At 37.1% G+C, this 23,722-nt stretch overlaps 6 protein-coding genes across 8 annotated transcripts; 3 read left to right on the top strand and 3 right to left on the bottom strand.

The window, feature by feature from the left end:
* Positions 1–1,108: 1,108 nt before the first annotated feature.
* On the bottom strand, positions 1,109–11,328 carry LOC109602042 (dedicator of cytokinesis protein 9). Its single transcript, XM_020018361.2, has 10 exons — positions 11,021–11,328; positions 8,864–8,980; positions 8,344–8,811; positions 8,118–8,289; positions 7,152–8,063; positions 6,779–7,032; positions 6,394–6,723; positions 2,961–6,342; positions 2,615–2,906; positions 1,109–2,560 (listed from the first exon to the last, which is right to left on the bottom strand). Exons 1-10 carry the CDS (start codon positions 11,117–11,119, stop codon positions 2,326–2,328), a joined length of 6,261 nt encoding a protein of 2,086 aa, XP_019873920.2. The 5' UTR covers positions 11,120–11,328; the 3' UTR covers positions 1,109–2,325.
* On the top strand, positions 10,808–15,663 carry LOC109602043 (protein phosphatase 1L). 3 transcript variants are annotated; one of them, XM_049965992.1, is made up of 2 exons: positions 10,808–10,943; positions 13,780–15,663. In XM_049965992.1, the coding sequence occupies exon 2, from the start codon at positions 13,837–13,839 to the stop codon at positions 15,280–15,282; it is 1,446 nt and encodes a 481-aa protein (XP_049821949.1). In that variant the 5' UTR covers positions 10,808–10,943; positions 13,780–13,836; the 3' UTR covers positions 15,283–15,663. The 3 variants fall into 3 exon arrangements, with proteins under 3 accessions (XP_049821949.1, XP_049821950.1, XP_019873921.1); XM_049965993.1 differs by having other exon boundaries at positions 10,875–10,947; XM_020018362.2 differs by lacking the exon at positions 10,808–10,943 and adding an exon at positions 13,315–13,600.
* A 287-nt stretch (positions 15,664–15,950) lies between these two features.
* On the top strand, positions 15,951–18,171 carry LOC109602037 (uncharacterized). The gene is given in 4 exon segments (XM_020018357.2): positions 15,951–17,046; positions 17,289–17,709; positions 17,711–17,892; positions 17,947–18,171. Coding segments are annotated over 4 exon segments (930 nt in total). The 5' UTR covers positions 15,951–16,937; the 3' UTR covers positions 18,165–18,171.
* Positions 15,966–16,805, top strand: LOC109602031 (uncharacterized G-patch domain protein DDB_G0278987-like). The gene has a single exon (XM_020018351.1). The coding sequence runs from the start codon at positions 15,966–15,968 to the stop codon at positions 16,803–16,805; it is 840 nt and encodes a 279-aa protein (XP_019873910.1).
* On the bottom strand, positions 18,166–19,508 carry LOC109602032 (follicle cell protein 3C-1). Its single transcript, XM_020018352.2, has 3 exons — positions 19,374–19,508; positions 19,050–19,283; positions 18,166–18,374 (listed from the first exon to the last, which is right to left on the bottom strand). Exons 1-3 carry the CDS (start codon positions 19,377–19,379, stop codon positions 18,192–18,194), a joined length of 423 nt encoding a protein of 140 aa, XP_019873911.2. The 5' UTR covers positions 19,380–19,508; the 3' UTR covers positions 18,166–18,191.
* Positions 19,509–22,790: 3,282 nt separating this feature from the next.
* Positions 22,791–23,204, bottom strand: LOC109602034 (protein LSM14 homolog B-like). The gene has a single exon (XM_020018353.2). The coding sequence runs from the start codon at positions 23,202–23,204 to the stop codon at positions 22,791–22,793; it is 414 nt and encodes a 137-aa protein (XP_019873912.2).
* Positions 23,205–23,722: the final 518 nt, after the last annotated feature.

Genomic DNA, 23,722 nt, shown 5'->3' with positions numbered 1-23,722 from the left:
AACATGGCAACCCACTGCGCATGTGCGAATATTTAAACCAAATTTAAATAAAACTATAATTATATTTTTTTATGTTGTTTAAAGAGTGATTGGAAGATACCGAGCTATTAAGAATGTGTGACAAATTTTATGTAATTTTTGACTATTTTTAACCATTTTTGTCATTACACTATTTTTTCAACAAATATTTTTAATAGATAATTTATTCAATTACAAACTTTTTAAGCTCTTGCTGACTAAAATCTGTTAGAAAATATTACTGTTATGTTAAGACTAAAGGGCATGGGACGATAAGAATTCTGAATCGGCCCCAGAAAGGTATCGGGCTCATAATTTCAGGAAATATTGGTACTCATAAAATACTTTGAAGCTGCAAGTTTCAGATCTTTATCTGTTACCGTCTCTGAATAAATCAAAAAATATTGAAAATCAGTAAAAATTGTTATTCTCAGCAGCTTGTGAATCGATTGATATAAATATTGGCTATGTTTTGGGGCATGATGATAGGAAAAAAATAGCTATATTTGTTCATAAGAACTTTAAAAAAACGAGGTTATTTCCTTAATTTTGATTTTTAACCATGTTACGATAACGATAAAAATATGAAACTATTCTTTTATTTAATTTTCGTTGTAACTATGAGCTTCGCGATTTTTTTAAAACGGTACGTTACATTGAAAAAAATTAAAAAAACGATTTCTTTTTATGATTTAACTCTTGAAATGATAAAATATAGAAGTTTTGCCAGTACTGTACTAGTGAAAACAACAATAAAATAGAAACAATATAAAAATAATTGTTTTTCATATAATGAACTCTAATCATTATTATAAACTTTATTTCTAACTATAATGATTAAATCAGTATAAATTTTTATTATCGTAACATGGTTAAAAATCAAAATTAAGGAAAACATATCTGCTGAAATTTTTACTGCTTTTCAGTATTTTTTGATTTATTCAAGAACGGTCACAGAAAGATCTGAAACTTGCAGCATCGAAGAAACTTATGAGTATCAACATATCTTCTAATCGTCCTATGGTCTTTAATAAAACTATATATTTTATGTAACAAAAAATGTGGATGAAATAAAATTGCAGAAGCTATATTGCAAATAATACAATACATTTATTGAAAATAAAACACAATTGCACAAGACTTGTGATGCGAGTTAAAAACTAAGAAAATATAGACGAAAAATAATTACATCAATTCCATGTTATGGACTAAGTAAAATTATAAAAAAATAAAATGATGAACTATAATTGAGGTAAATTAGGTGGAAAGATTTTCTCATAGAAATATTACAAATATAATACACATATATTTGGCAACTGAAAAAATAATTTAATGGAATTATACAAATCAACATTTAATACTATGACTAATTATTCAATTAATTTATATGTTTGTCTCACAGCCCACACAACATAAAAACATTCTCAATACCGGCTAATTTTCGAGGCATTTAAATAAACTCGATACAAAGACATTTTCAGTCAAATGGTTGGTTCCTGAGCTTTAGCCTAGTGCCTCCTCAATTTTTTTTTTAAATGGAAAATGCCCATTACGACACACATACATAACAAATTTTTAATGTACATAATAAATATTCTAATCTAAATTAGTTAACTATCCAATATTATATGCTACGCAGAAGCTATAATCGATAAAGGAACAATGAACGTTTTTTTGGATGTTATCTTCATATAAAATTAGAGATTTCGGTTGATGGTACGACGGAATTACTTAGTTTTGAAAAAATATGTGATCTAGGTAAAAATTGAGCCGTGCCAGTCTTGAAGAGAGTATAAAAGTATAAAAATTTTATGACTAACGTTCTTATACAATATTAGTAGTGTCAAATTAAAAGGCATACATTTGAGGTTTGCTTAAATTTTTTAAGTATATTAATCTAAACACTTATTTTTGAATAATAAATATTAATTTAATTCATGACCTGAACGCACAATAGAAAAACTGATAGTGATATAATTGTTTTTGTCAACAGTTTCTCCAAGTGGTTCAAGTCAATTAGTTTTGTAAATATCATGCATTTCAATAAATAATCTTACGTCATAATTTTTATTCCAATTGTTGATCAACAATTATAACATTTAAAACTAACCAAAATCACGTACCAAGTACGACAATAATTATTCACCAGTTAATTGAAATTATTGAATCAGTTCAACTGAACAAACGAAATTATCGACCAACAATCGAAATTCCCTAGTGATACTTTTATAAATTACATACAAAAACAAAACAACGTTAAAATACGAAAGTAAACAAAACGACCAAATCAACATATGCGTAACTCCTTTACGCCGTGCTAGAGTTCTGCGAGGCGCCGCTTATGGCACTGAACAGTGCCGTACTGTTCCTTTTGAAGCTGCCCGTCTCGTCATGCGGCCATAATGACTCCCCGAACAATGTCGAAAGCGACGAGCACAGCTTCTTGTAATTCTGTCTCAAAACCTCCTGGTATTCTTGCTGGTCGGAGGTTATTAACCTGCCGTTAATTTGCAGGGCCGAGTAACAGATTTTTACAAACTCCCTGTGGAAAACAAACTCAGTTGCTAATATAAAAATATATTTAGCATCACTTTACCTGTAGACATCTTTGAGTTCTTCGACTTTGTCCTCAGGGTACATATTAGAGAGGGTGGGTTCGAGAAAAACGCTGGCGTAGGCCAACGGACCCGCGTTGACCTGCACGCACACGCTGCCCTGAAGGCGAAGCTGCAACTTTTTCGCGTCCGGTTGCGCATTGAACACGACATCTTCGAGTTCCGCCACACGAATTTGCATCTCGTCGATCGCCACTTCGATCGGGCTTAATTCGATTATTCGTCTGCCTTTCACCTGAATTCTCTTCTTCACGTACGGAAACGAATATGCAGCTGAAACAATTTATTTTGTAATATTTATTTGTTAGAAAATATAATAATACATACTGGTCAAAATTGTGCGACGTTTCCACTGTTCTTCCGGGTTACCTCTTGGTTTACCGTCCTTAGTAAATGGGGTTTCAAACATGAAACAATTAATGTCATGGTTCTGCTCAAACTCCGTGAGCCTGTCTTCTAAATCCGCCTTTTCAAAGTACGGGGTCACGTGTGTGACTTGAATGTAACCGTATTTGGGATCTAAATTTTCTGGTACAACCGGCGACGAGTCCTGAATCATTTTAATAAATTCCGAACCAAACTTGTCGCAGTACTGTTTACTTAAACGTTCGGTAATTTCGCTCAGTAGTGTAACCTTCGGTTCCTTGTAGACGTATTCAACGCCACTATCCTCCTCAAAGAAGGCTTGCCCGAAGAAAGCAACGCGGTAATAACGACCTAAAAGCCGTTTACCACTTTTGTTGGTGTCCACAACCTTTTCGTAGTTTTGCGCTAGCCTCTGGTACGACTTCCTCAACATTTCGTAGTCCCGCTTCTTCTCGTAAATGGGAATGATCAACTTGTACAAGTCGCCGAGAACCTCGTACCGTTCAGCCCGATCTATAAACTCGGCACAGCACTCCAGCTGTTCTAAGAGAATGAATTCAGTGTACTGAATGTCTTGCACGCCCGAATCCAGCTTCAAACCTTTCTCGTCTACGGAAATGTTGCTGGAAATTTTTTCGAACGCCTCCGCTCCCCAGTTCTGTATGTTCTTTAGTTTCAAGTACTCAGCCATTAGGGCGGCAATGTGCAGCTGGCAACACGCTGCCTCAGAAAAGTTGCCATCTCGCACGTGGTTTCTGGTCATCGTTTCCAGCCACGTGTGTCTCAGTTCCGGAGTCGAGGCGTAAGAGTTGGCCAAGCTGTGTTGGAGGTCCACCAGCATTTCGGGGTCGTGGTGGTGCTCGCGCATTTGCAACGTCGCCATTAGAACGGTTCTAATTCGTTTTGTCAGATCTTTTACTTCCACAGGGAAGCCCGTTCCTTTCATCGCTTTGTCGCTGCCCGCGTAACTGTTGATTAAAGACAAACTTTCCTGAAAGCGGGCGTTGTTTAAGCCCACAATGTTGCCCAGCATTTGTGACACTGATATGATAACTTGCAAGTGCACGCGAGTCAAAGCTTTCCGTCCCGTGAATTCGAAGTTACTTCTCATCAACAAGTATAAAATGGCACAGGACTCCTGCCGGATACTCGCCAATCTGCTGTTGCAACACTTTAAAAGTTCGTAACAAAGCCTGCCGCACAGAACGGCGTTACCTTTAAACAAAATCATGGAGTAGTTGTTTATGAAAGCTCTCAAAGCTGCAAATACGTGTTTAAACAAACTTTCGCTCTGACCAATTTGAATAAACGACAAATAAATATCGAATATCTTTTTCATCACTTCGTTCTCCCCATCTGAGTTCATTAACGTCTTGCGGAAGTTCATGCAGTACAACCCCATGCAATCCAACGTGATCATCCCCACTTCCGAGGCCAAATTTTGCTCTAAAATCGCTTGCTGTTTTTTGTGCACTTCGTTTTCAGAATTCACAAGGTTTTCTCTGGTTGTGTGTATCACAAGAGTGCTGGTGTTCTCGTGGTTTATTTCCGAAGGATTCATCCTTGCGGGAAGTGTGTGCGCTTTTTTAGGGTTGTTCTTGCACGGTTCTGGCTGGTTGGGTTTAACAACAGTCACGTTTCTCTTGCCCGAGTACTTGAAACAATACAAGGACATTTCGAGGATTGTAAAAAAGTTAACGACATCCGTTTCGGAGTACTGCTGCCACCACATCACCAATTGTTCCTCACTTAAATATTTGACGACGTACATGAATATCAGCAACACATCTTTGACTTCTTGTGGCTGAAGTTTGTCGTACCTTTGCACGTGTGACGTACTTCTGGTGTGGGATTTAAATTCCCCGTTTTTGAGATCCTCTTTCACCACTGCGGTGTCTTGAGACACTGTAGATTGTGCATCGCCTGACAATATCGACAGATCTGAATCAATGCTCCTCGAGTTGCCGTTGATCAAAGATTGTCCGGCTATCGCGTCCAGGTAGGCGGAGTTCCTCATGTGCATGGGACTGTCCTTATCGATGTGCAAGGTAAATCGGTTGAAACTTTTAGGTGTGCAATCGCTGGCATTGGAACTTTTGGCGAACAAAAACGAACTGCTGGACGACACGCGGTTAACCACGCTGTCACCGGCACCCTCCTCGGCTTTGTCAAGTGAATCCAGTCGGTTCAGGTTTTCCAAAACGATATTCAACCAGGGCAAATAAATCAAAGCGATTCTGTTCATTTGACCTTTATGCTGGTAACGGTCGTCCAGCTCGTGTTTGGCTATCAGGTTTCTTAGAGTATTTAAAGCGATACGCCGGATGTGCATGACCTCGTTCAGCGACGTTTTCACCTCTTGTAACAGTATGCCAACTAGGAAATGGTGCTTGCAAAACTCCTTGGACAGAATTAGTTCTTCGCTATTGTCTGGAGATCGATTGCGCGGGCTCAGCTTAGAGTATTGGATCGGCAGGTTGAATGAAACGTAGTGTTCGTGACTAGATATGATTTCCAAAAAGCCGAACTTGTACTCCTGAAGTACACGCGGGTCGCCGGGGTTGAACTTATCCATATAATCGTTGATCAGTTTAAAAACGAAGCCTCTATCAATCAAAGAGAGGCACTTTTTCAGAAACGTCGCCAAGCTCTTGTTTAATTCCTTCGTTTCAATCGGATTTTCCTTGTACTTTTTAAGTAGGTATGGGGTGAGTACTTGCATCAAGTTTTCCATTTTACTCAGATAGTCGCTGCTGAATCTTTCGTGACGATGCATTTTAATCCTGCCCGTTGATAACAAATGCTGTGCCATTCCTTTGCATATTATTTCGAAGAAAAAGTCGGCGTGGTACATGAACTTGTTTACCACCAAAAAGTCGGTGTTCTTGGGATCCAAAATCGTCGGTAAATATTTGCACATTTCTTCGTGCACTGTGGTGTTTCTCCTAGATTCAGGTTGCACAAACACGTATTTCACGTAACTTTGCAGCAGTTCCTTTCTGTTGGCCTCGTAAATCATGTGGACAAGATTTATGAGCACTCTAATAATGTTCAAACCAATTTCCTCTATGTTTGTCGCCACCAACAGCGTAAACAACTGGTTAAATAAAGTGGGGAGATATGTGATTAGAGTTGTTAATTGAATAGCGTGTAAAGCTTTTAATATTTTGCAGGTTTCAGTTTCGGACGGGACTGCGGAGGGTTTTGGGTCCAAAAGCCGTTCCGCATGCGAAAACAAATTAAATAAATGCTGATCCTTGGTGTTAACTGTTGAAATTAAGTTGAAACTGATGGTGAATATCAATTTTTGACCGTCCACCCACGTTATCTCCGGTCCGGCACTCTGAAACAAAACAATTTAGATCACAACAAGTAGACATTAAAAAATAATTACCCCGCGTCCTAGTCCGAAGGGGTGGATGGATAAATATCCAGGCGGTAAATGTGAAGCTACAGGTATACATTGAGTATCAACGTTGAGTTTTCCTTTGTGCAAGAGTGGTAACCACGCGTAACCAACGCAGTTTTCTATACCATTCTCCCGCTTCTTGGTAATATCACAGGAAATGTGGTGGAAGGTGAATAACAGATGATGCGAGGGTAGAATGTGAGTTGGCAGTTTGATCTTCACCTCCTCGTACCACGTGGGCACGGTATTGTGATGGAGGACGGCGCAAGACACCTGGCTGACCAACGGCGGCTGTTCGGGACGTCCGTAAATGCACTACAAATAAAATATTAATCAAATAAATTAACTAGTGATTGAGTTAAAGGTTTACTTGTAACCCTTTGGCCTCCTCATTGTCGGAATGTCGTAGTTCAATGGTGCACGCTATGTTCCGCGCTCGCGTAAACGTTTTCTGCGTATCGAAATTAAGACTTTGCGGATACACGTAAAGGTGATTGATGAAGGTGGAATAAGGGTGGATTTCCTTTTCGGAACTGCCCTCGAATTCCATCACTTCAATCGACGGCTCGTTCGTCGGTGGCAAAGGAAAAGGCTTCAGAGGCAGTAACGATGTGGTAAGACAATCTAAAGGAACAAAAAAAATAAATCATTTTCATTAACACAATTTAATGCAGCCACTGCACTAATAAGTTTTAATTGTGAGATGAATGCAGCCAATTAGCACAATTAAACAATTTACTCACTGGCTGGAAGCTCGTTCATTGCAGACACGTTGATTTCCAAACTGCCGGGTATAGTGGTGAATTTACTAAATTTATCAGGCTTCCGATATTCAGCCAGCAATTTCAATAGTTCCTCGTCACTCAACTTATTGGATTCTTGTCGGTACAGGGCGTGAAAGTCCGAAGTGGTGTCCAATTCGTTGCTATAAAGGCGGAAAAGTGGACGTGCCGTCCACGCAAAGGGCATTCGATACTTGCCGAGACGCTGACAACAAGCTGCAATATTTTTGTACACCTTAAGGCTGATTTTGGGGTCTCTGTTCGCCTTCACGTAAGGTTCGGAACTCTGGCAAATGCCACCCTGGAGCACCTTTTCGATTTTAACCACGAGAAAAATGTCAGGATGCGGATTGGTGATGCTAAACACAGCTTGTCTACGATACAGTATCCAGTCAGATGGTAATTTTTGGGGCAAATTCAAGTCTCCACAGGCACTTTCGCCGTTCATAGAGGCGAAGGTGTTGCGAATACTGTTGCTATTAACGTCAAAATGGAAATTTTCGGTCAGTTTTCGGCCGCTACGCGCATCAAACAAACACAACGTCGTGTAGTATGGCTCGACTTGGCATAAATTGTCGCGTTCGTCCACCGCTTGCAACTTGAACTTAATGTTTTCGCACTTTATGAAGACCCTGTGACCGAACACTTCTTTGTACGGTTCAATTTGGTCGTGACTAGAGCTGGCGGACTTCAAATGCAGGGCAAGTTGAGGGTAGAGGAGGAACAACTTCTGACGCTTGTCCTTGCGAGATTGTGCGATTGACACTTCCGTTTCACGGGCGTACTTCATCAGTTGGGGGTTCATGCTCTGTTCTAAACCTTTTAGGGTGCCGAACGGTTGGATTTGGGGCGAAGGTGGAGGTGTGTTCCTGTCTGAAATAGAATATTCGTAGCAATCAAAGTGGAGGACACAAAAGTTTTACTTACCTCGTTCTAAAGAGGCTGCCCTCTTTTCTTCTTGTATTTTGTACTGTTGCAAGACAGAATTCAATTTAGTCAGCCAGTCTTTTAAGTCGCCTTCACTTTCAGCGGCCAAAAGGTATGACTTGTGACCGGCTGTCATTCTTAACTCGAAGCAATATCTTCCTCTTTTCAAATTCTAAAACCAAACCATTTGTAATTGTAATGTAAAGTTAAAATTAATGGAATTTACTTTGACTACATCCGTGCAAAAATCCATGACTATGGTAACCTTTGCCTCGCCCTTTCGTTCGTCTTTATACAACTCCAAAATGTATGTGCCATCAACCTCTTGCCTCAACGAACAATACCGCCGTTTAAAACTTTTAGACCCGATATTAACGAACGTGCGTTCGGACCCAATCTCCGGACCTTTCATCAAATACCCTTCCTTCGTGATGGTGTCGACGCGGGGTTTGACATCATCCGCCGCGTCCGTGTCAATATCCACCTCGTAGTTCTCCTCCTTGATCTCCGCGGCGGGAAGCTTGGGTAAGTCGGCGTACGTGCCGGAATACGCGCCATATTTGTAGTGCACGAGATGCCAATTTGAGGAGTACGTGTTGACGCACTGTTTCGTGAACAGATTGCACGGTTCCGTTTCATCGGACGACGGGTTCGGCGACGACAGGGTTCTGAGTTGTTTCGGCAACACCACTTGCTAAAAACACAATCTGAGTAACTTCATTAAACAACCAAATAGAAAAACTCACCTGGATGTCGTCAGCGGGGTAAAGCAGTAGCTCGCGTTGCGGATCATTCTGCAGCACAGTCTTGTTCTTGATCAGGAAGTTCTCGAAGTCCAGGGGATCGACCAGTTGCGGTTTGTTCTGAAACCAGCACCAATTGAAATATTTTCCCATCGGGCCGCAGCCGATCATCGTGGATTCATTACGTTTACTAAATACATGATGATTTCACCGAGGCGACACACAATGTAAGTTAGTCATCCAAGTATGGATGCGACGCAAATGGCATAAAGTATTAATAATTACGGTCTAAAGGGGACAGAATCGTCTTTTAGATGGTGGTGTTCGAGTTGCGTGACAGTGTTAATGCGCGATGGAATTTCGCCGCAATCCGCGCGTTTTAATTACCAGCAATGAATAGACAACACGCCCTTTTCGCTTTTCAATGTCGAGCACTTTCCACTGCTAGTTTTATTTGTAATCTCGGGACGTGCCTGTGTGTTTGCGATAATGTTTTGGGCACCACAGGAAGTGACAAAACTCCTGTAAACGCTGATAAAAGTTTGGAATGGTAATAGTTTCGTTGGATACTATTTAAAGGTGAATTGAACTAAAGGTTAAAAAGTCTGCGACATTTAAAACCACCATAAATCTCTTGTATATAGTTTATTTCCTCCATTACGGTTTATTTTTTCTGTTCGCTTTGGGTATGTTTACAGTACGGTAGGAAATATTTGAGGTTTGGATGAACGGGAGGAATTGAGACCCCGGCGTTTTTATTTAATGCGGTGAATCAAACGTTTCCTGCAATCATAATGGGCTTTTATGTGCATGATAACGTTACATATTTACATCAGCTTCTCTTAATTAATTGTGTGTACTACAGATAATTCAGTTCAATAAACTGTGTATTTATCGTGAACTTATTGATTGGCTTCTTAAAATGCTTCTGGAATTCGTTTAAAATTTATAATCTGTAATGGAAACAGTAATTGTTAATGTCAATATAATTACTGCCGATAAAAATGTTTCAGGAAAAAATAATTCACCTAAATTATACAGATTTTTATAACGAAACAACAACGTATTTATTAACAAAGACTATTGTTTAATTAATAAAGTGCTTTGACAATTTTTCAAGGTTGTTAAAACAATGTAAATATTACTAATTGTAAATATTTTGAAAGTAATTATCGACACAAAATGTATAACAGGTAATAAAATTGAATGTTCATTCATTCAATTCAGCAATAATGAGTCGGATAATAATCTGTTAAAATCGAAAAAATCACAAATATTTATAATGTCTTATCCACATGTTCAAGATTGTTGAAATAACTGTAAACACATTAATTATAAATGCATATTTTGTTTGAGTATGTATAAAGGTCATTTTAAACTATCCACTCTAGTAAAAATTTCTAATTTACAAAGTAATTTTTGAAAAATATTATGTATTATGTGTAATAACAGATGATTCTCACAGCTCTTAACAATTTTTTATGTTTGTCATTAAAGTTTAAATGTATTTAAGTATGTAATTTTGTAACATGTGCTTAAAAATTAAATTTCTCTGAGTAACTTTCAAGAATAGTACCTAAGTGTGAAATCTAATAATGTAAGGAATAAAAATAAACATAAATATTAACTAAATTATGAAGATTTACAAAATTTTAAAAGTTTTAACACTGAATTTGATTTTGTTTTTAAAATATTATTAAATTCAAGCTTGAAAAAACTAAGTTATTAAATTTACATTGGCAAAATGTGGTTGAGCAAAGAAAGTAGATGATATTGATATTGATAGTACAGTTTTAGTTATGCAAAATAGTTATTGTCGCAAAAGTAAACGGGTCCATGTGACATTAGTGTCAAGACCACAAGAATAATATTTCTCACACGAAAAAACTAATGGTAATCGACACCGTCCCACTGACACCGTTAACGCTCCAATATTTTTTCGTATTGGCGCGTCGCGACGTCAGTCCGGATCCGGTGGGCGTAACGAATCAAAAATCACCTTATGTAACACAAAAACAGCCACTACGTACACACAACGGGGCGATGGGCTGTCTCTCCACAATGGCTTGCATCAGCTTCAAATGTGCGTACGTACGACCGACCCCCCGTTTTTTTGGTGTGTGCATGTATGTGCCCCGTTTAACAACAACCACAACTCACCTGCACCGTGCTCTCCCTGACCGCCAGCGACACGGACTCCCGCACCTGGGCCGCCGTGCCCGGCTTGGTCAGGCCGCGCGCAAACTTACGCTCGCTCATCTCTCACCACCGACGGGCGGCGGCTACGCCATCACTCGCACTGCTCTGTCGGCGCATTCACATTACTGCGATTCGCAATCGGTTTGTTGTTGTTGTGCGCGTTGTAGGACATGGCCGTGCTGACGGCACGGCATCCCAGAATTGACGGACGGGTAAACTGGTTGCACGCGGGAGCGGCGACTTTTCCCTCTTAATGCGGCTTCGCACGGCGCGACGCTGCCGTAACGTTCCAGTCGTGCCAACCGTAACGTTTCTTTCCGTCTATCCGTTACCCACAATTGAGGATTATTAAGGTCATTATTATTTCTAAATAATTAAACATAACATAAAGATTGTTACACTTCTCATAAATCATAAAAGGGTTAAATATAGTTAACAAATGGTTATGAAAATCTGTATTAACACTAGTTTTTAGCTATTGTTACAAAGATGGCGGTGGTATCGTATTTTAAAAATATGGAACTCAAAAAATAGAGCTAATTGTGAAATGTTTTTTCCAGAACGATTATATTATTTTCGATTTAATGACAAAGAAAATACTCTTTAAGTTTTGTAAATTTAAAATTACATTTGTATATTTCTGAAATACCTACAATTATTGATCATTGAGGTCATTATTATTTTTAAATAATAAACCAATAAGTTCAAACCATAATATACAGAAGTATTGAAAACTAATGTTTCATAATTTACTTTATCTCCAATTCGCACAAATTTTTCATTGTTATTACGTTTGTGTACTTTGAAAAAATTTACGAACTTAAGAAAGATTGTTACACTTCTCATAAATCATAAAAGGATTAAATATATTTCGCAAATGGCTATGAAAATCTGTATTAACACTAGTTTTTAGCTGTTGTTACAAAGATGGCGATGGTATCGTATTTTAAAAATATGAAACTCAATAAATAGAGCCAATTTTGAAATATTTTTTTCAGAACGATTATATTATTTTTAATTTAATGACAATAGTCATTGTTACCATAAAGTTGTGTAAGAAAATATCCTTTAAGCCATATAAATTTTAAACTACATACATTTGTATATTTCTAAAATACCCACAATTGTTGATCATTGAGGTCAGTATTATTTCTAAATAATAAACCAATAAGCTTAATACATAATAATCAGCAGTCCTGAAAACTAACGTTTTATAATACCTCTAAATCGCATAAATTTTTCATTCTGATTACGTTTATGTGCTTGGAAAAAATGTAGGAATTTATGAAATGTTGCTACAATTCTCATAAATCAAAAAAGGGTTAAATATAGTTAACAAATGGTTATGAAAAGGTGTATTAACACTAGCTTTTAGTTATTGTTACAAAGATGGCGGTGGTATCGTATTTTAAAAATATGAAACTCAATAAATAGAGTCAATTGTGAAATGTTTTTACCAGAACGATTATATTATTTTTGATTTAATGACAATGGTCATTGTTACCCACAAAGTTGTGTAAGAAAATATCCTTTAAGCCATATAAATTTTAAACTACATTTGTATATTTCTAAAATACCCACAATTGTTGATCATTGAGGTCATTATTATTTCTAAATTATAAACCAATAAATTCTAAACATAATATACGGGAGTGTTGAAAACTAATATTTTTTAATTTACTTTATCTCCAATTCGCAAACATTTTTCATTATTGTTACGTTTGTGTACCTTGAAAAAATGTACGAATTTAAGAAAGAATGTTACACTCCTCATAAATCATAAAATAGTTAAATATAGTTAAATGGTTATGAAAATCTGTATTAACACTTGTTTTTAGTTGTTACAAATATACCGGTGGTATCGTATTTTAAAAATATGAAACTCCATAAATAGAGCTATTTATGAAATGTTTTTCCAGGACGATTATATTACTTTTGATTTTTAAATTACATTGTAATGTAATTTTATAAATTTATAAATAATATTAGAAATCCATAATCTCTTATATTCTTTAAAAATCAAATTTAAAACAGAATAAATGTGAAATGTTCTTTAACCATTTTTGTCATAAATCATAAAAATCAAATATCTTTAGCACATCTTACAGGAACCTGTATTATTACTGCTACTATGAGAGAGATGGCAGTGCAAAATTATTTCTAAAACATATTAAAATCAAAACATGTACAGTAAGAAATTTGTTATGTGCAATAAAATAAACTTTATAAATTTCCAACTACAACAAACAAAACGGTCCGCTTGCGTAAATAACTCGCATAGATTGACGCACGTGTGTAGCCAGCCTAAAAGTATTTACGTGTCTGGCGTAACGATAGGCTTCTGCAAGCTTTATTTTTAACCGCTCTGACTTATTTCGTAAATAAACAGCATACGCACCAGACAAACCACCACCGCTTGTCGCATTTTTCCCGAAAGCAACTAATGCAGCATTAACCATTTGAATGGATTGAATGGGGAGAGGAGCTGTGGAGCCACCGCCACCGCCAAGGACGCATGATACGTCAAAAAAATCACCTGTAGTATGTATATTTTTGACGAAACGAACGAAAATTAACCCGTGACGATTTGTTGTCAGTTAGATTTCGAAGCAGAAAACGAGTAGTTAGTTTGCTAGCAATAGACAAAGTGCAATCACCCGCTTTCAGTCTATTTCAGTAACAGGTTGGCTAATAATAGTTATTTAGGCTTTATTTTATAGAGTGACTGACATAATGCAAGATTAATAAAAAAACCGACCGAAAACCGCCGCCGAGTTATGGAAGACGAAATCGACGACAAGATTATTTACCAAACGTACGTTTCCCACATGAAAATCATGTCAAAACTAGCATGGAGTGTGCCGTTGAAAATTTCCCATATAACCTACACCTCGCACATATGGAGAATGCTCAGATTCTACCTACTAAAACCAGAGATCCTAATATTCGGCGCCGTTATCCTATTTATCCTAATGTACTTGCAAGCAGTCGATGTATGGAGTCGTAATTTACTAGGGCGGTTGCAGTACACAATCAACAGGGGCGCGCGAACGAAAGTCGACAAGCTCAACTTCTTCAGCACGGGCGACGTCGAGAAAGCGAGCTGGGAAATGAAAATGGGACCGGTGGCCGCATACGCCATCCAGGGGCGCAGGCCGAAGATGGAGGATCGGTTCGTGATCAACGATAACATCAACAACACCGGCGTAGCGCTGTTTGCGGTCTTCGACGGTCACGGCGGCGAGTTCGCCGCCAACTACGCCAAAGACAAGCTGGTCCCCAATTTGCTGAACAAGGTGGTCCAAATCAAGGACTTGGTTTCAGGCAGTAAGGGCTCGGTGAAGCTGCAAAAGCAATGCAGCGACGAGGACAAAGAGGAGATAAGCACGGACAAGCCGACGACTCCGCACTTGAACGAACGCAGGAAGAGTTTCAGGAGGACCAGTTCGACGACGGACGAGTGCATCAAAGGGGCCAAAGAAATAACGGACACGGACCTGCTCAGCAAATTGGACAGCATCAAGCCGATAGGGCGAGATTCCCGGCCGCTTAAAGTGACGCCCAGCATGAAAAAAATACCGGTCACGTCTTACTTTGACAAGTACGGCAACGTGAACTATGGTAAACTGCTGACGGACGAAGTCCTGGCCGCTGATGAACGATTGATTGAGGTGGCCAAAAAGACGATGGATGTGGCCGGCACTACGGCACTAATAGCGATCCTGGAGGGATCGAAACTGATCGTGGCGAACGTTGGAGATTCACGCGGAGTGATGTGCGATGGCAAAGGAAACGTGATACCGCTCTCGTTTGATCACAAGCCTCAACAGATGCGGGAGCGGAAGCGCATCAAGGAAGCGGGAGGTTTCGTCACCTTTAACGGGGTCTGGAGGGTGGCGGGCATATTGGCCACCTCCAGGGCCTTGGGTGATTATCCTCTGAAAGATAAAAAGCTGGTTATAGCTGATCCGGATATTCTGTCATTCGATTTGAACGATCACAAGCCGTCATTTTTGATTTTGGCCTCAGACGGTTTGTGGGATACGTTCTCGAACGAGGAGGCGATCAGTTTTATCAAAGAACGACTGCATGAGCCTGATTACGGTGCTAAAAGTATTACGTTACAATCTTATTATCGGGGTTCGTTGGACAATATTTCTGTTATTGTTATTAATTTTAAAGACAAGGCGTATAGTTTTTATAGGAACGATGTTAACGTGTAAATAATTTAGTTGTTTTCAAATCAATGCCAAAAATGTATTTATTGCTATTTTTATATCAATTCGGATAATTGATGTATAGGTTTGCTCAATCTGTTGATGTTTGTACCTGCGCCTGAGCAGTATTTGCGATACAAAAGTAATTGTTATGTTTTTTGCATTTGTTTTTATGAAGTGTGATCGTAATTCACATAAAAATTAATAAAAAAATATAATTTTCTCTAAGAAAGTAGCATAAATAGGAAAAACAATAAAAAAAATGTAAAATCAGTTGTGATCACACTTTGTGCCAATGACTACTAGTATGTTTTCAAATGTGATTTTATTATATAAGGCTGTATGGTTTGTTATTTGCTGTGAACGAAATAAATTTGTAAACCCACATGGAATTTGTATTATTTGAAATCCGTAAAAAATCGACAAAATTTTCTAAACTCACCTTATGTATTACTAACTTGCTATCAGTACTTATTCGACATAATGGACTTTTTAATTCAGACAGTAACTCTACTTTTTCTATTTTATGTTTCAACACAATAGATTGTTTAAAGCGTTTCCCCATTTTCTTTGAACATTGTTTGACCATAACCCCTAACTACAAACAAAATTGTCTAGTTTTATCAGCCTACTACTTTATCCTAAAAAGGAGTTGACGTTCAATATAGTTCTAAAAGATTTTTAGTAAAATGTCAGATAAATCGAGAGAAATTTCGGGGAAAGATGAGGAGCAAAAAAACTTGTATAAAAAAAGCACTTTGCAAATTCAGGGGAATGTAGAAGATAGTACGGAATTAACTTCACTGCAAAGAACCGATAAAAAGAGCGCATTACAAATTAACATGAACGATGATGATAAGGTGGAAAAAAATGTAAGAATTGTAGTACGAGAAGAATCGGAAGAAAAAGAGGCAACTCAAGACAATTTAAATAAGGAGAAGAAAGTAAAAGTAGAAGAACCCAAGAAACGTGATGAAGAAGAAAACGTGGAAAGGGAAACCAGTAGAGAAAAAGTTGAACGTGCATCAAAATCCAGGGCGCTGTTAAACATAAGATTTGAGGGTGCCACATCCAAACGGCGGTCGTCAGAAGACGGAAAACAGGAAAGCCCTCCGCCAAAACAGCGACCGCAAGAAAATGTGAAACAGGAAGCGAAACAGCAAGCGCAGGAACCAAAAGGGCAGAAGAAAGAAGCAAAACCTCAAGAAAACTTAAAAAAAGACAGTTCAAGTTCCTCGGAATCCTCCAGCTCATCTTCATCCTCTCCCCCTAGTAACGAATCCAAAACTTCCCGAGACAACAAGTCGAACTTGTTAAATTTTCAGTTTTTTCATCCTTCGGAGAGGGGACCCGAAGATGCTTGGTTGTTGGAAGACACGTTTTTCGATCGCATGACTTACACGGAATTTATCCAGTTCTGGTTGCTTTTCGTGTTTTTGTGTATAGCCGCGTGTTTCTCTTTCTGCGTCTTTTTCGTTGCTCCGCTCTCTAAATTTAATGTTGGTCGTCCTGGTAAGGATGCTAATTGAAAAACATGTGTGTATTTGTTATATTTTTCGATCTGGCAACGCCGATGTCGAAATGAGGTTAACCTCAAAAATATGTTCATTATCGTTTTTATATAATATTATTTCACTTGAACAATTAATTACGTAAATATTATGTTTAGTCGAAAAGATCAACTGCTAAGAAAAACTGGAGAAGACGGAATAGGAAGATACGAATATTTAAAGCAGCTTGTAAACGAGTTTGCAACAACAAAATCAATCGGTAAGAATTCAAAATAACACGATTATCTATAAACATTGATTATAGTATTATTTCAGTAAATAAATTTTAAGTTTAGTATCATAATCACGTTATTCAATCATTTTTGTGTTGTGCTACATGTTCGTGTAATCTGGGTTGCCTTAGTTGAAGGAGATTCTTGGAATGTGTTTTATATAAAATAAATTTATGAAATATTTTTTGTGTTTTTGTGATAAATATTTTACTTAATGCGTATATTTTAGATGCAAAAAGACAAACACTTGCGAATTTATCAAATTTCGCTTATGACCCAATAAACTTCCAATTCTTCAAACAACTTCACATAGCCGATTTATTTCTGGCTCAACTTTCGGAGGACAGAGAAGACCTGATAGAATTTGCTCTTGCTGGCCTCTGTAACTTGTCATCAGATCCGGAGAATCAGGAATACATCATTTCTTTAAACGGAGTTTATTTAATCTCGAAACAGTTGAATCAAAGGAAAGTTGACAGTAAACTGAACGCTTTGACTATTTTGTATTACATTTTGGAAAATCACCAGCATTTGGTGACCACTTCTATTTTGGAAGCAGCACGGTCTTTCAAAGACGATTCAGATAACCGTTTGAAGAATTTGGGTATCTTATTTTTGGAGAAGTATCAAAATGAACTTCCGCCAGGTTGTTAAAATTTGCATGAGGACATTATGTACACCTCAGCCAAAAATCGGGACTAAAGTTACAATTGTTAAAAAAATTACAAGGAAAGACGTTGAGGATTTTGTGAGAATCAGTGGTGACAGCAATCCAATTCATTTAGGAGAGACACCTGTAGTTCATGGAGCTTTGCTCAATTCGTTAGTGTCTGGTAATTAATTGAAGATATTACTAGTAAAATAATTTAAATATTTAATGGTTATAGGTGTGATTGGAACAAAATTACCAGGACATGGTTGTTTAGTTGTGAAACAAACTTTGAACTTTCCTAATAAATGTTACGTTGACGAAGAAGTCAAGATAACTGTGGATTTGTTGGAGTCAAGAAAAATTTTGACTGTAGGATTTGTTTGCGAAGTTGAAAAGGATAACAAGGTTGTTTTATTCGGCGATGCGAAAGTTGTTGTAAATAAAAACCTATAAATATTTATAAGAATTTTTATTAGAAGTTTACATAACAGGACACTTTACAGATATGTTGTCAGTGCAACAAAACTCCCTTCCTGCGGATAAGTTGGTGCCGTGCCATTTGTTGCTGTGGTTTTTGACGAACAAATACGCCTTTTCCCGGTGCACGTCTCTGTCCACAGTCGCACAAATTATTTCGGCACTTTTTGGCAGATGTTTTATGATCTGAAATGAAAGTTATTCCGTAAATTATTTTTTTTGGTCACCATATAACGAAAAATTAAATATGTAATTATATTAATCTTCGTGCATAAGCGTAGACACTAAAAAAATCACCCCAGGAAGCGCAACAAGCGGACAGTCAATTCAACCCCGGAATAATTAGGCGGTCTTCACCGTCCATCCGATTTGTTCCGATACGAATCTCATTTCAATACATAATATGTTAAATTCCCCTTCAAACAGTTCGTTCCCTTTTGGTTAAACCCATTGTCGGTATTTACCGGGTTGGAAAATGAACATTCGGCCGTCCAACCCCATTATAATTAGGTATTTAAATGGTTTGACCATCCACCGTTGCACAGGTGGTTCATACTGATTTAAATTCGTGGGTGAAATCTCAGGAAGTGACCCCTTCTTTTATGATTATTTAATTATACAATCTAATTCATTATAAGCTTACGGGGGTTTATAAATGTACTGATAAATATCAAAAAGGAAGGCATTTTTGCATCTATTAACATGAAATTATGTTCTGATTTAAGTATTGGTTGCTTATTATAAGCAGCAAGTCAACCGTATAATATAATAATCACATCCAATTTATTCGATTACCAAGCATATCGTCGCTCCCTGAACCCCACCCTCATAAAAAACCCTTAACAAACAATATATTCTCACCATTTCCAGACATTTATTCGTGCACTGTCTGTTACCCACGGAATTATTCATGAAAGCGTTGTCCATTTCCTGAGTAAGAACGGGTGAACCCTTCGGCTGGTCCTTGGAGCCTTTCTTGAACTGGCCGCTGAGGAAGACGCCACACGTACAAGGCACCGGTTCATCCTTCTTGTGCTCATTATCCCCCAATTCCGACGATTGTGCCACCGCGATCAATAGGAACAGGACAAAGACCTGCGAAATTTTCAATGGGGGCGTTTTTTTTTTAGCTAGTCCAGCGTGGGAACGATTAAAACAATTTGAACGAAACCAGAAACGACTTACTTTCATTTTGTGGTGATTGAAAATTGGAGCTCTAATCTAATGCAGTTGAATGAACGACTGAATGTACTAATGGAAATTTGCAAGAATCGTTTAATTTAATTAGTTAATTAAGCAATTTGTTTTGCGGTAAATAATGTTTGTGTTGCAAATTTTTTAATATTGTGCTTAGTTAGAAAATGATAAATAATTCATTAACATTTAAGTACACTACAAGCTCGAGACATACGTACAATTTCCCGTTTCGTGTGTTAAAAAAAAAAATAACTTCTTGGTTCTATAAAGAATGTTTGCAATATTTATCCTTTAAAAAACTTTATTACACTGTGGACGTTTATTCTAATGGTGCAAAAAAAGTTTCAAAGCATTTTACAGTTAGTTTCTCATTATAACAAAACTAGTCAACATCATTACAGGCCTTATAGTTAGTTATTCTCCCCGAAGGAAAAAAATCAAGATTAACACCAGCATTACCGATCCACCACGGACATCCACAGTGAATGGACGGATCGAAATTACATCGTAACCATTTTATTATCGGCTGACACATTTCCTTGCCGAGGTTACTGTCCTATTCGCTCACCTACAAACCTTAGTACCACGGAGGGAACAACAGGTGCATTACGATGCATTATTCACTCGATTGCGCTCAACCAAATATAAATCTCGCCCTTGCTTCTCAAGCGTTACCGATTTCAATTTTTTTTTGTCCATTTAAATCAACCCTTCGAGTCACGGAGTGCGCTTGTGGTCAGACAAAGGAGTTGTTTTTTTGTGGGTGTCCGGTGAACGTGAGGGTCAGATTAACATCGGGGTGGTTGTTTAATTGGCGCTGTCCGTGGGAAGAACGTACGAGCAGGAATATTAAATTCCGTTCGAGGGGAAAAACCAATATCCGAAATCTGAGTTATTACTAATAGACGTCACCTCGTAGGCGACCAGTTCAACCACTTGTCGGAGGATGGTTTTGCCGGAAATCATTACTGTTGGTTTTTATGCGCGACGAACGACCTGCTGCATGTTGGAGGAACGTCGAAGGGGGCGCGTTATGCAAGAGCCCCCAAGGTCAAAATACTAGCGAGTTTTTGGTGAGATATTAGGCGGTTTCGGCGGCATTAACTTAACGGGACCGGTACGAACGTTGTGCGTGGATAACGCAACTTTCGCAGGTATTATTTATTGTTGTGTTCAACTCGACCTGTACTTTGACTAATAATAAATTTGTGTCTCTTTTGGTACATTTATTAATAAATTATTCTCCGGTTCTCTGAACTGATTTTGATATAATGTCACAAATATAAATAAACATTTTAGATTTTTCTCAGCGATAACAATAGCACGCAATAACGTTCTCGTGTCAAATTGATTTAGCACGATCACGTTCCACCTATAAACGTTTTATCGTCAATAAATTGTGTGATTTATGCCCTTATCAATTCAAAGAAGCACTAATGTTCACCTTGTCTCTCCCTTAATTAATTGCGCCTATTGTAAGTAATAAAAATGAATAAATTATAGCACAATTACAATTTCTAAATTACCTAAAATCTATGGGGCTACTTATCAGAAATCCTTCAAGGTTGAATGCTCAAAATATCACGTAGACCGTTTCCATTTCGATTTGTTGAAATTCGACTTCCTTCAGTCGTTTATACAGCATTATCTAATTCAAACAGGATCTGTTTAACCACCACTGATAACAGATAAGGGTTAGCTCGCCCGTTGAATTAATATATCCGCAGATAAAAATTAATATTAATACAGAATAGTGCTTAAAGAGGCACTTTTTAAATGCGGTATTGTTTTCAGTCATTGTTTATTTGTCGAACTTTAAAAAATAATTGACCCGAATTGATACCCGCATCTACAAACCGTATTAATTAATTTGCACACTTCGTTCTCTTTGTGAAAGGGTCGTTAAAAGTATGTTGGGAAATGAAATACAACTTTATGCTATAGATACTTTACTACTATTTAGTTATTAAATAACATGCTAAAATTAATAATAATTAATAAAAAATAATTATAAATATATAACGAATGATATTTCATAATCGATTGATGGTACCATTAGTATGATCATAATCGATTATGAATGATATATTTAATATTTGATATATCATTCAAATATTTGATATATCATTAATTTGCACACTTCGTTCTCTTTATGAAAGGATCGTTAAGAGTATGTTGGGAAATGAGACACAACTTTATTCTATAGATACTTTATTGCTATTTAGTTATTAAATAACAAACTAAAATTAATAATAATTAGTAGAAAATAATTATAAATATATATCGAATGATATTTCATAATCGATTGGTGTACCATTAGTATGATCATACCCAAATATTTTCACCGTTTTGGAATTTTATCACAAAGTATTTGGATCACAGCATTCATATTAGCACTAAAACTAATCAATGGACAAGAAAATTGTAGATATATATCGAATGATACTTCATAATGGATTGGGTGTACCATTAGTATGATCATGATCAATTATGAATGATATATTTAATATTTGATACATCATTCGAATTAACAATTATGAACGATATCATTGTTTGATGTAGACCTATCCAAATATTTTTATTCGTTTTAGAATTTTATCACAAAGTATTTGTATCATAGCATTCATATTAACACTAAAACTAATCAATGGACGAGAAAATTATAAATATATATCGAATGATATTTCATAATCAATTGGTGTACCATTATTGTGAACATGATCGATTATAAATGATATATTTAATATTTGATATATCATTCGAATTAACAATTATGGAAAATATCCTTCTTTGATGTAGACCTATACAAATATTTTTATTAGTTTTGGAATTTTATCACAAAGTATTTGGATCATAGCATTCATATTAGCACTAAAACTAATCAATGGACGAGAAAATTGTAAATATATATATCGAATAATACTTCATAATCGATTGGTGTATCATTAGTATGATCATGATCAATTATGAATGATATATTTAATATTTGATATATCATTCGAATTAACAATTATGGACGATATCCTTTTTTGATGTAGACCTATTCAAATATTTTTATTCGTTTTGGAATTTTATCACAAAGTATTTGGATCATAGCATTCATATTAGCACTAAAACTAATCACTGGACAAGAAAATTATAAATATATACCGAATGATATTTCATAAACGATTGGTGTACCATTAGTATGATCTTGATCAATTATGAATGATACATTTAATATTTGTTATATCATTCGAATTAACAAATATGAACGATATCCTTGTTTTATGTAGACCTACCTAAATATTTTCATCCGTTTTGGAATTTTGTCACAAAGTATTTGGATCATACCATTCATATTAGCACTAAAACTAATCAATGGACGTGAAAACTTTCATATCAATCATTCAATTAATTAATCAATCAGAAACTTCTTCGTACGCAGTTCTCTTTTGCGGCTTTAAATCTGTTCCTCTCAGCTCCGATCGCTCCGAAATGATTCTCCTCCTGTTCCGACGTGTCAGCCGAATAATCCGCTCCAGCACTCGAATTTTTAATCACCATAACGACAGCCGGATCGTGATAAAACAAAGTGTGTTCCGGTACGATCGGTTCGCAGTCCAAAACGTCAACGCATCGAAACTCCATGAAGCTGAAAATGTCCGGAGACGGTGCCATGGGACGCGGGGACGGTCTGCTCTCCGTGCCGAAGCAGCGGACCGACGTCAAAATTATGGAGTATCGGTCCGGATCGAATCTCAGGAAGCGTCCTTCGAACCGGTTGTTGCTCTTGGTCAACAGGGACACGTTCATCCCGGTCTGGGGGGTTTTCGACATTTCGGCCGCACTTCGAGGGCGAATTTCGATCGGGGTGGTGCTTATAAAGGGCCTTTGACCTGTCAAATGTACCTGTAACTGTTGCGTTCGGAGTGTCGGTTTCCTCGAATTCAAATCGGGTAGTTCTCATACGTGAACGACGAAATTAAACAATACAAAGAAACATTTTTATTAACCCCGAGCTTCTGGGAATTAACATTCGGCTCGCGTTTTATGGCATTGTTTCTGTTAGTCGTTTTGGAACCAGTTGAGAATTTTAGGTTTTCCTGTGAAGCGTCGTCGTCTTTCTCTCTTCACTAGTCGAGGTTTACAAACCACAACATATCTCTGTCTGAAACTAACGATAATGGAATCTTTTAACGCCCGGCGATTTCTTCGATTCGATTCCGAACGGCGTTAGCATTTGTTGTTATTGACTTTTGAACTCGAATTTCCAAGAAAATAATTGAAATAAACAGAAACTATTTTGAAGTAATAAAATTAAGTTCTTACCTAATATTTTACGTAATATGCAACAG

The sequence above is a fragment of the Aethina tumida genome, chromosome 4 (assembly GCF_024364675.1).
Source record: "Aethina tumida isolate Nest 87 chromosome 4, icAetTumi1.1, whole genome shotgun sequence".
Lineage (NCBI taxonomy): Eukaryota > Metazoa > Arthropoda > Insecta > Coleoptera > Nitidulidae > Aethina > Aethina tumida.
Note: the sequence above shows the minus strand (reverse complement) of the source record. Positions and strands in the feature narration are given on the sequence as shown.

What these genes read in the sequence shown, in the direction of transcription:
- LOC109602042 (XM_020018361.2), bottom strand. Translation starts at nt 11,119, where the DNA reads ATGAGCGAGCGTAAGTTTGCGCGCGGCCTGACCAAGCCGGGCACGGCG. An exon ending in TCAGGGAGAGCACGGTGCAG is followed by an intron (nt 8,981 to 11,020) that starts GTGAGTTGTGGT and finishes TGCTGGTTTCAG; the next exon opens with AACAAACCGCAACTGGTCGA. An exon ending in ACGTCGCACAATTTTGACCA is followed by an intron (nt 2,907 to 2,960) that starts GTATGTATTATT and finishes AAATTGTTTCAG; the next exon opens with CTGCATATTCGTTTCCGTAC.
- LOC109602043 (XM_049965992.1), top strand. Translation starts at nt 13,837, where the DNA reads ATGGAAGACGAAATCGACGACAAGATTATTTACCAAACGTACGTTTCC.
- LOC109602031 (XM_020018351.1), top strand. Translation starts at nt 15,966, where the DNA reads ATGTCAGATAAATCGAGAGAAATTTCGGGGAAAGATGAGGAGCAAAAA.
- LOC109602032 (XM_020018352.2), bottom strand. An exon ending in CGAATAAATGTCTGGAAATG is followed by an intron (nt 18,375 to 19,049) that starts GTGAGAATATAT and finishes CTTTCATTTCAG; the next exon opens with ATCATAAAACATCTGCCAAA.
- LOC109602034 (XM_020018353.2), bottom strand. Translation starts at nt 23,204, where the DNA reads ATGTCGAAAACCCCCCAGACCGGGATGAACGTGTCCCTGTTGACCAAG.